The 12,048-nt window shown below is 45.4% G+C and overlaps 1 protein-coding gene across 4 annotated transcripts in view; it reads right to left on the minus strand.

The window, feature by feature from the left end:
- Window positions 1-12,048, minus strand: part of COA1 (cytochrome c oxidase assembly factor 1) — a 119,613-nt gene that overhangs the window by 4,803 nt on the left and 102,762 nt on the right. For all 4 annotated transcript variants that reach the window (XM_075316602.1, XM_075316601.1, XM_075316603.1 and 1 more), the window contains 3 exons: window positions 9,068-9,166; window positions 7,841-7,992; window positions 6,359-6,435 (listed from right to left, as the gene is read on the minus strand). In XM_075316602.1, coding sequence (XP_075172717.1) covers window positions 6,359-6,435; window positions 7,841-7,992; window positions 9,068-9,161 — 323 coding nt within the window. In that variant the 5' untranslated portion in view covers window positions 9,162-9,166. The remainder of the gene's footprint in view (window positions 1-6,358; window positions 6,436-7,840; window positions 7,993-9,067; window positions 9,167-12,048) is intronic.

Raw genomic sequence — 12,048 nt, forward strand, 5'->3', positions numbered from 1 at the left:
ACCAAACCCAAAAAAAATATTTTTATTTTCAATATTTTGTTGCGAATCCTTTGGAGGCAATCACTGCCTTAAGTCTGGAACCCATGGACATCACCAAACGCTGGGTTTCCTCCTTCTTAATGCTTTGCCAGGCCTTTACAGCCGCAGCCTTCAGGTCTTGCTTGTTTGTGGGTCTTTCCGTCTTAAGTCTGGATTTGAGCAAGTGAAATGCATGCTCAATTGGGTTAAGATCTGGTGATTGACTTGGCCATTGCAGAATGTTCCACTTTTTTGCACTCATGAACTCCTGGGTAGCTTTGGCTGTATGCTTGGGGTCATTGTCCATCTGTACTATGAAGCGCCGTCCGATCAACTTTTAGTGTGGCTATACTATTTTTCCCTCCATTTGTCACTAAACTATGGTCCTTTTGTGAAATGTCACCATTTAAAATGAAAATGTACTTTGTTTAATTAATAAAAACAATTGTTTCACTTTTTGCAAGCAATCTAGATTCCTGTGTCTTAATTGTAGGTGAAAGTAGATCCCGGTACACTTCAGAATTCATCCGGCTACTCTTGTCTGCTGTTATGTCATCAATAAACACAACTGACTCAGTGCCATTGAAAGCCATGCATGCCCATGCCACCACGTTGCCTCCACCATGTTTTACAGAGGATGTGGTGTGCCTTGGATCATCTGCCGTTCCCTTTCTTCTCCAAACTTTTTTCTTCCCATCATTCTGGTACAGGTTGATCTTGGTCTCATCTGTCCATAGAATACTTTTCCAGAACTGAGCTGGCTTCATGAGGTGTTTTTCAGCAAATTTAACTCTGGCCTGTCTATTTTTGGAATTGATGAATGGTTTGCATCTAGATGTGAACCCTTTGTATTTACTTTCATGGAGTCTTCTCTTTACTGTTGACTTAGAGACAGATACACCTACTTCACTGAGAGTGTTCTGGATTTCAGTTGATGTTGTGAACGGGTTCTTCTTCACCAAAGAAAGTATGCGGCGATCATCCACCACTGTTGTCATCCGTGGACGCCCAGGCCTTTTTGAGTTCCCAAGCTCACCAGTCAATTCCTTTTTTCTCAGAATGTACCCGACTGTTGATTTTGCTACTCCAAGCATGTCTGCTATCTCTCTGATGGATTTTTTCTCTTTTTTCAGCCTCAGGATGTTCTGCTTCACCTCAATTGAGAGTTCCTTAGACCGCATGTTGTCTGGTCACAGCAACAGCTTCCAAATGTAAAACCACACACCTGTAATCAACCCCAGACCTTTTAACTACTTCATTGATTACAGGTTAACGAGGGAGACGCCTTCAGAGTTAATTGCAGCCCTTAAGCTGGTGTCACACATAACGACGACGACAACGATGTCGCTGCTACGTCACCATTTTCTGTGACGTTGCAGCGACGTCCCGTCGCTGTCGCTGTGTGTGACATCCAGCAACGACCTGGCCCCTGCTGTGAGGTCGTCGGTCGTTGCTGAATGTCCAGCTTCATTTTTTGGTCGTCACTCTCCCGCTGTGACACACACATCGCTGTGTGTGACAGCGAGAGAGCGACGAAATGAAGCGATCAGGAGCCGGCACTGGCAGCTGCGGTAAGCTGTAACCAGCGTAAACATCGGGTAACCAAGGGAAGACCTTTCCCTGGTTACCCGATGTTTACGCTGGTTACCAGCCTCCGCTCTTGCTGCCAGCGCCGGCTCCTGCACTGTGACATGTGGCTGCAGTATGCATCGGGTAATTAACCCGATGTGTGCTGCAGGAGAGCAAGGAGCCAGCGCTAAGCGCGGCTCCCTGCTCTCTGCACTGTGACATGTAGCTGCAGCACACATCGGGTTAATTAACCCGATGTGTGCTGCAGGAGAGCAAGGAGCCAGCGCTAAGCGCGGCTCCCTGCTCTCTGAACTGTGACATGTAGCTGCAGCACACATCGGGTTAATTAACCCGATGTGTGCTGCAGGAGAGCAAGGAGCCAGCGCTAAGCGCGGCTCCCTGCTCTCTGAACATGTAGCACAGCGACCTTATGATCGCTGCTTCTGCTGTGTTTGACAGCTAAGCAGCGATCATAACAGCGACTTACAAGGTCGCTGTTACGTCACCGAAAATGGTGCCGTAACAGCGACGTCGTTGTCGCTGTCGTTTAGTGTGACACCAGCTTTAGAGTCCCTTGTCCAATTACTTTTGGTCCCTTGAAAAAGAGGAGGCTATGCATTACAGAGCTATGATTCCTAAACCCTTTCTCCGATTTGGATGTGAAAACTCTCACATTGCAGCTGGGAGTGTGCACTTTCAGCCCATATTATATATATAATTGTATTTCTGAACATGTTTTTGTAAACAGCTAAAATAACAAAACTTGTGTCACTGTCTAAATATTTCTGGCCCTGACTGTACACTGAGCTTTATATATTATATATAGATATATGTATATATATATATATATATATATATATATATATATATATATATATATATATATATATATATATATACAAAATTTAGGCTACTTGCACATATTGAGTATTTGTTGAGGTTTGGTTTTTTTACCTCTGTATTTGTAGCCAAAACCATGAGTGGGTAATAAATACAGAAGTGGTGCCCATATTTCTATTATACTTTTCGTCTGATTGTTCCACTCCTGGTTCTGAGGGAAAAACTTGCCAAGTATGCAATGTGTGCACGGGGCCTTGACGAACTGTACCCATCATCATAAATGAGTATTGCCAGATTGTGCTTGTTAATACAAGTAATTTTACAATGTATTATTTATTAAAATGTTCATCTGTGCTTCAGATATTGACACTTTTCTTTTTGTGTAGAGCAGTGTTAGAATTCTCACCTGTGCGATAATAGGAAACCTTGAAAACATGCACCGTTGGTGGCTCCTGAGTACTGGGAGTTGGGGAACACTAGTTTAGAGGTTTGTTGCCAACCACCGCTGCAAGTCTGCAAAATGTGCACAGTGCTTACTTGCTCTTTTTTTATTGAGCTTGTAAGCACTGCTTTGAATCTTGGTGTGGATCACTGGAGTGCCTTGTTACCTCCTAATCCTGGCCAGCTTCATTGTAGTGCTTACAAGCAAAACAGTAGCAGTGGTCAGTCTCTGAGTCCTGAGCAACAATGTGGAAACAAAAGTGTTGACATCTTCATAATGGCTGCAAAAGTGCTTGTTTTTACAACTATTAGACGATATGCATCTACAGGGCCTCCATCAGGGCATTACTATTGTGCCTGGTGTAGGGGGCCAGGTGAAGAGAGGGGGCCCGGCCAGGTCCGGAGTAATTACTTATCTTTATTAAGCCCCCGGTAGGATGGGCCCCTCCTCTTCCCCAGGCCCCAGTTACAGCTGCCCGACGGTGTCGCTTCACCTCCTTAGGGTACTTTCACACATCCGGATTTTTGCTCTGCGGCACAATACGGCGTTCTGCAGAAAAACCGCAACCGGCTTTTGTAACGCCGATTGCGGTTTTTTTTGCATTGACTTACATTAGTGCCGCATTGTGCCGTAGGGGCTTGCGTTCGGTCCGGTTTTTGCCGCATGCGGCAGATTTAGCCGATGCGGCAGCCGGATCGAACGTACCCTGCAACGTTTTTTGCTCCGGCAAAAAACACCGCATCGCGCCGCATCCGGCCGCTGCGGCGCATTTTTCAATGCATCCCTATGGAGGCCGGATGCGGCGCGATGCGGAAAAAACCGCATCCGGTCGCCGCATGCGGTATTTTCCACTGCGCATGCTCAGTAGCATGCCGCAACCGGAAAAAACCGGACCGGCCGCATGTAAAAACTGATGCAAAGGATGCGGTGTTTTCACCGCATCCGTTGCATAGTTTTCACAGCCGGATTGAGCCGCAGGGCTCAAACCGGATGTGTGAAAGTAGCCTTACATGACTAATTTGCATGCGACAGGGCCATGTGCTGTAGTGGAGGCAGGGTGATTGGAGCAGAGCAGAGCGCCAGCGCGTCATCGCTGGGCCTTGCAGCAGTGTGGTGAGGTAATCACTCTGCGACCTCATTACACTCCTGCAAGTAACAGCGGCAGAGGTGGCGAGGACGCGGCAGCCAGCGGGACAGGTAAGCGCTGGGAGCTGAAGACATTCGCCGGGGGTGTGTGAGGTGGTGAGGTGGCCCGCCCGCTCATCTCATCTCAGCCCGGGGGGGGCCCGCTTACCTCAGACCGGGGGGGGGTGAGGTGAGGTGGCTGGTCCGCCCGCTCGCCTGCTCATCTCAGACCGGGGGGGTGTCAGGTGGTGAGGTGGCCCGCCCGCTGCTCTCAGCCGGGGAAGGGGCGCTGATCCCAGCCAGGTTCAGCTGATCTCAGACTGGGGGGGCCTGCCGACCCCAACCCCTGACTTACCTCGGCTAGACGCGCGGGAGGGTGCTGAATTGCATCACGGGCAGGTGAGTATAATGTGAATCATGTGTAATGTGCTGCCTGTGTAGTGTGCTGCCTGTGTAGTGTGCTGCCTGTGTCTGTGTAGTGTGCTGCCTGTGTCTGTGTAGTGTGCTGCCTGTGTAGTGTGCTGCCTGTGTCTGTGTAGTGTGCTGCCTGTGTCTGTGTTGTGTGCTGCCTGTGTCTGTGTAGTGTGCTGCCTGTGTCTGTGTAGTGTGCTGCCTGTGTAGTGTGCTGCCTGTGTCTGTGTAGTGTGCTGCCTGTGTCTGTGTTGTGTGCTGCCTGTGTCTGTGTTGTGTGCTGCCTGTGTCTGTGTTGTGTGCTGCCTGTGTCTGTGTTGTGTGCTGCCCTGTGTCTGTGTTGTGTGCTGCCTGTGTCTGTGTTGTGTGCTGCCTGTGTCTGTGTTGTATGCTGCCTGTATGTGTTATGTATAAGATATGTGTGTTCTGTATAGTGTGCAATATGTACCTGTCTGTCTGTCTATGTATACTACCTGTGTATACTGTCTGTCTATTTATACTATCTGTGTATACTGTCTGTCTATGTATACTATCTGTGTATACGGTCTGTCTGTCTATGTATACTATCTATGTATACTGTGTCTGTCTATGTATATTGTGTCTGTCTATGTATACTGTGTCTGTCTGTGCATAGTCTGTCTGTGTATACTGTCTGTCTGTGTATACTGTCTGTCTGTGTGTGCATACTGTCTGTGTGTGCATACTGTCTGTGTGCATACTGTCTGTCTGTGCATACAGTCTGTCTGTGTATACAGTTTGTGTATACAGTCTGTTTGTCTGTGTTTACAGTCTGTCTGTGTATACAGTCTGTATACAGTCTGTCTGTATATACAGTTTGTGTATACAGTCTGTTTGTCTGTGTATACAGTCTGTCTGTCTGTGTATACTGTCTGTCTGTGTATACTTTCTGACTGTGTATACTGTCCATCTGTGCATACTGTCTGTGCATACTGTCTGTGTATACAGTCTGTGTATACAGTCTGTTTGTCTGTGTATACAGTCTGTCTGTGTATACAGTATGTATACAGTCTGTCTGTATATACAGTTTGTGTATACAGTCTGTCTGTGTATACAGTATGTTTGTCTGTGTATACAGTCTGTCTGTGTATACAGTCTGTTTGTTTGTGTATACAGTCTGCTTGTCTGTGTATTCAGTCTGTCTGTGTATTCAGTCTGTCTGTCTGTGTATACTATCTGTCTATGTATACAGTCTGTATACAGTCTGTCTGTATATACAGTTTGTGTATACAGTCTGTTTGTCTGTGTATACAGTCTGTCTGTGTATACAGTCTGCATACAGTCTGTCTGTATATACAGTTTGTGTATACAGTCTGTCTGTGTATACAGTATGTTTGTCTGTGTATACAGTCTGTCTGTGTATACAGTCTGTTTGTTTGTGTATACAGTCTGTTTGTCTGTGTATTCAGTCTGTCTGTGTATTCAGTCTGTCTGTCTGTGTATACTATCTGTCTGTATATACTGGTGCCTGTGTATATAGTCTGTCTGTGTATATAGTCTGTCTGTGTATACAGTCTGTCTGTGTATACAGTCTGTCTGTCTGTCTGTGTAATTTTCTGAGGGAAACAACTTCAAGGGTGCTAACACTTTTGGCCATGACTGTATATATGTGTGTGTGTGTGTGTATATAATATTATACTGTACATACATATATGTCTTTGCAAGAGTGGCAGTGAGACTGTAGGAAGTTTGCGTGGTGGAGGCGGAGCTGGGGGTGGAGCCTGGGCGGAGTCCCAAGGGGGCCCGAAAATTTTGCCAGTATGGGGCCCTGAAATTCCTAGTGGCGGCCCTGTGCATCTATGAAAATGGGAATAACCCTCTATATACTGTATCTTGGTTGACCTTGCTCTCCTCCCTAATCTATCTTGTGTTATCTATTTCTAATCTGATCAAAGTAATGAAAATGAAGGCACAATCTCTCCGGCCCATACACACCTTCGGCTGAACTGTTCTTTGACAGCTGTACTATAGAGATACCCGGCCATTGTGGTTCCCGACACTGGTATCTTGATCTGGAAACACATGAAAACAGTAATACAAGTCACTGTTATATAAAAAGGCTTGAAGGCTGTCCACGAATTCCCAATGTGTGACATCAGCTAATACTGTCACGGTTGTCTGTACGGAAGTTAGGAGGCACTCGTATGTACATGTGCATAAGGTGACTCACCATACAAACAAGTCATGTCCTAATGTAACTTAGAGGGAAAACTCCCATTTTAACAACATTTCACAGATAAAATCTGCATAAAATGTTGAGTAACTTTCTATAGAGTTGGCTTTACTAGTTCTGACTTAGAACAGTAGCACGAATTGTCAAACAAAAACTTGACATAACTTCCATCCCCATATACTGTATATGGATAGAAAAAGCTGTCAGGAAGTCCTTATTTCTCCACAAATATCTGCTCTGTCCTTATGCACAAAGTCTTTAGTAGGCAAAATCAGAAGAAATGGATGGTTCTCTGAAAGTAGAGAAATTCTTTTTTATTGGGAGAAATCCACGAGAAAAGTGCACACCGGTAAAAAGATGGAAGTGAGCCTTGCAACGTCTGACTGCGTTACATTACACTTGTACGGCCCATAGAGTCAGTTGTTGCCTGTTACTAAGCTCACTTACTAACTTTTCCAGTGTGCACTACTTTCATGGATTTCTACCTATAAAAAAGAATTAAAGGGATGCTGTTAGCAGATTTGGGGCCTATAAGCTGCGGCCACCACCAGTGGGCTCTTATATACAGCATTCTAACATGCTGTATATAAGAGCCCAGGCTGCTGTGTAGAGCGTAAAAATTACTTTATAATACTTACCTAAACTGTCGGTGCGGTGCAGACTGGTCGGATAGGTGTCTTCGTTCTCTGGGTGCGGCACCACCTCTTTCGGCCATCTTTGTCCTCCTTCTTCTGAAGCTAGAATGCATGATGCGTCCTACGTCATGCACACAGGCCGGCATTGAGGTCCTGCGCAGGTGCACTTTGATATGCTCTGAGCAGGGCAGATGTATTGTTGTGCGCCTGCGCAGGACCTCAACGCCAGCCTGTGTGCATGACGTATGACGCGTCATGCACCCAGCCTTCAGAAGAAGGAGGACAAAGATGGCCGAAAGAATAGGCACCTCACCTGGACAATGGGGAAAGCCATCTGCACCGCACTGACCATTTAGGTAAGTATTATAAAGTCATTTTTATGTTCTACACAGCGGCGTGGGCTCTTATATACAGCATGTTAGAATGCTGTATATAAGAGCCCGGTGGTGGTGGCCGCAGCTTATAGTCACCAAATCTGGTGACAGGTTCCCTTTAATCTATTTTCAGTGAGTGTCATCTATTTCTTCTGATGTTATCTGGCACAAATTGTCCAATGTGCATTGCACTTTTATTTTTCAGTAGTATGTCTGGATACAAATAAGCACCCACCTGGGCTGTTGTCTTATCAACATGGTTGTATCTGTCTGTGAGTCGGAGATTGTGGACCTTAAGCGGTGGTGCTCCTAACCTCTCTAGTACACTAGAATGGGACTGAAGCTTCTGCAGTGCATCCAAGTAATATTCTTTCTGGGAAAAAGACTCTGAAATTTTGAGAAACATAATATTATATTTACTTCATATATAGTATATCACAAAAATGAGTACACCCCTCACATTTTTGTAAATATGTTATATATTTTCATGGAACAACATTGAAGATATGACACTATGATACAATGTAAAGTTGTGTACAGCTTGTATAACAGTGTACATTTTGTTTGCCTGCTAAGTAACTCAACACACAAAGAACTGGAGTCTTTGGGCAATGGTAAGCCAGTGAAGGGATTGGCTAACAGCAGAGGCTGGGAAATAGCTGGGGGACAAGTTGATTAGTCAGGCAGTAATGTTTAGGATAGCTTGGAGGGGTGCGAAAGTGTTGGAAGGGAGGCCACAGAGCAGGAGGTTGCAGTAGTTGTGCGGTAGATGAGGGCATGCACTAGTGCTTTTGCAGATTCTTGGTTAAGGAATGCTTGGATCTATAAAATATTTTTGAGTTTGAGTCGGCAGGAGGTGGCAAGGGCTTGGATGTGGTGCACCTTATACCACTGCACCCTGGATCAAAACTGGGATGTAGAATGTACCCAATAGGGTAATGCTCTATTACGGGTGCCATGTAATAGCATATTTCTCCAGCTAGGGCAGCTGCAGGAGAAATGTTTTTTCTTGTGAAACCAGCTGATCTCTATTGGTTTCAGCTGCCAGGCATGCGGAAATCAACTGTTAGCAGTTCCTGCCTCAAAGTTTACTTTTTCACATGTGTATTGGATATTTGTGTACCAAAAATGAATGCCGTATTCAGTAAGGCTATGTTTTGTGTTCACTGGAGTTCCCTATAACAATCCTGCAATAAATGACCAATATTCAGTACTTGGAGACACTTTGGGGAGGGGGGGGGGTATTTGTTCATGGTGTTATAGGCTATTATACAGGGGAATAACAATCTGTTATACTTCATAATGTATCTAGCAGCAGACAACACAATAATGTCCCAAAGGGAATGGAGATTTAATTGTTTTGTTTGAGAGTCAATGCATCATCAAATAAGAAAACAATGTAAAAATCTGGAATATGTGAGAAAGGAAGAACCATAAAATATAAGGAGCACATTCCACTTACTCTGAATTAAATAATACATCATGGCACATCCTCCTCCTGACACTATAGTCGCATAAATGGCCAACTGTTGAAGGTTCTTCAAAGGCACTGGCATCCTTCCTGTAGAAACAAACACAGATGTTCTGTCTTCTTTTGTCAACCTTTTTCAAGAAGTCTCGGGTATACAAGCTGTCTACTTCAAGTTTTTACTTTGTCATTTTTGCATTTGTACAGTCACCATGCTGGGCCCAGAGAAATGTTGAAGGACCACAGAATTCCTCCTTGAATACTAAATACAAAGACACCTGTGTGTAGGTAGGATAGCGTTTGTTTAGTCTTCTATGTCTTATTCTATATTTATAGCTACACAAGACTTTTTACATTCTTTCCATTTATAACTTATAACAAAGATCCAGCAACAGCAGCTACAATGTGGTACAGATGCCAACACTTTACCTGGTAAGAGAAGTCAGGTTTACTAAAATACATTTGTTACATATTCTTTTATTGCGCATATTACATATAATATTCTATAAATTGTGGACATCACAGGATGGGTAGAGTAAAGTACAGACTGTAACTGCAGAATAGTAGAAGGTCAGTGATGAAATGATCAAACTTGCGCAAATCTTCATGAAAATAGCGTAATGATATGATTGTACTCCGCAACATTGAAATTGCAGCAGCAACAATGAAAAGTTGTGTAATTATGGAAATCACAGGATCTCTAGACATGTTAATGATATTCAAAATTTAAATTTAAAATAATGTAAACAACATTTTAAAAACATCTCCATTTAAGGCCACTTCACACATAACGAGATCGTAAACGAGATCGTTACTACGTCACAGTTTCTGTGACGCAAGAACGACTTCAATTGCGATCTTGTCACGTTTGACACGTACCAACGATTCACCCCCTGCTGCGAAATCGCTGATCGATGCCGAACAGCTTGGGCCATTTTTGGCTCGTTGGAGTCCTGCTGGGCTGCATGAATCTGTATGTTTGACACCCTATTAACGATTTCGTTGACGACGCAAATGCACGCCTACGTGACTCACTGCATTTTACTACGCCCCTAATGGGATTGGAATCGTTAACATAGTTGCTGTGTGACAGGGTCCCAACGATTTGAAAGATCGTTATACGGGACGCATGCTCGTTCATAAACTCGTTATGTGTGACACCCAACATGCGATTTCAACAACGACTCATAAACGATCCAGAAAGTGTGACGTAGTAGCGATCTCGTTCACGATCTCGTTATGTGTGACTGGACCTTAAAGGTACCGTCACACTAAGCAACTTACCAGCGATCCCAACAACGATAGGGATCGCTGGTAAGTTGCTAGGAGGTTGCTGGTGAGCTGTCACACTGCGACGCTCCAGCGATCCCACCAGCAACCTGACCTGGCAGGGATCGCTGGAGCGTGGCTACACGAGTTGCTGGTGAGCTCACCAGCAACCAGTGTCCAGCCCCCAGCGCAGCGTGGAAGATGCTGCGCTTGGTAACTAAGGTAAATATCGGTAACCAACCCGATATTTATCTTGGTTACCACTGCACGGAGCTACACGTGCAGAGAGCAGGGAGCAGCGCACACTGAGCGCTGGCTCCTTGCTCTCCTAGCTACAGCACACATGGGGTTAATTACCCGATGTATGCTGCAGCTAAATGTGCACAGAGCAGGGAGCAGCGCACAATGCTTAGCGCTGGCTCCTTGCTCTCCTACTTACAGCACACATGGGGTTAATTACCCGATGTATGCTGCAGCTAAATGTGCACAGAGCAGGGAGCAGCGCACAATGCTTAGCGCTGGCTCCCTGCTCTCCTACTTACAGCACACATGGGGTTAATTACCCGATGTGTGCTGGCAGTGCTGCAGCTCCATGTGCACAGAGCAGGGAGCAGCGCACACTGCTTAGCGCTGGCTCCTTGCTCTCCTAGCTGCAGGACACATCAGGTTAATTAACCCGATGTGTCCTGCAGCTAGCTACATGTGCACAGAGCAGGAGCCGGCACTGACAGTGAGAGCGGGGGAGGCTGGTATCGAAGGTAAATATCGGGTAACCAAGGACAGGGCTTCTTGGTTACCCGATGTTTACATTGGTTACCAGCCTCTGCAGAAGCCGGCTCCTGCTGCCTGCACATTTAGTTGTTGCTGTCTCGCTGTCACACACAGCGATCTGTGCTTCACAGCAGGACAGCAACAACTAAAAAATGGCCCAGGACATTCAGCAACAACCAACGACCTCACAGCAGGGGCCAGGTTGTTGCTGGATGTTACACACAGCAACATCGCTAGCAACGTCACAAAAGTTGTTCGTTAGCAGCGATGTTGCTAGCGATGTTGCTTAGTGTGACGGGGCCTTTAGTCAGCATTGTGTATGAGCACCACATGCAGAGATACATGCTCTTATTTACACTCTTTAACAAGCTATCAATCATCAACGTCTCTGGACTTGTCTCCCATCGTGCACAACTGAGACGTCATTGGTCTGTAGCTGCTCGCAGCGGATCTTGATGATTTGTGTGCCTAAGTGCATGCAACATGCCAGAACATTCCTCAGACAACTAGTTAATAATTAACTGGTTGGCTGAGGAATGTTCTGGCACGTTGTATGCACTTGGGCACACAAATTATCAAGATCCGCTGCTAGCAGCTATAGACCAATGACGTCTCAGTTGTGCACGATGGGAGACAAGTCCAGAGACGCTATGAATCAAGCTGCATACAAGGTTATCCTGGAAAAACAGTTTTTTTCTTCTGCTCAGGCAATGTTTTCCAACTCTGATGACTGTTTTTTCCAGCGGGACTATGCGCCATGCCACACAGCTAGGTCAATTAATGTGTGCATGAAGGGCCACCACATCAAGTCCCTGTCATGGCCAGCCCAATCTCCAGACCTGAACCCCATTGAAAACCTCTGGAATGTAATCAAGAGCAAGATGGATAGTCACAAACCATCAAACAAAGAAGAACTGCTTACATTTTTGCACCAG

Source organism: Anomaloglossus baeobatrachus, chromosome 6 (genome assembly GCF_048569485.1).
Source record: "Anomaloglossus baeobatrachus isolate aAnoBae1 chromosome 6, aAnoBae1.hap1, whole genome shotgun sequence".
NCBI classification, from domain to species: Eukaryota; Metazoa; Chordata; class Amphibia; order Anura; family Aromobatidae; genus Anomaloglossus; species Anomaloglossus baeobatrachus.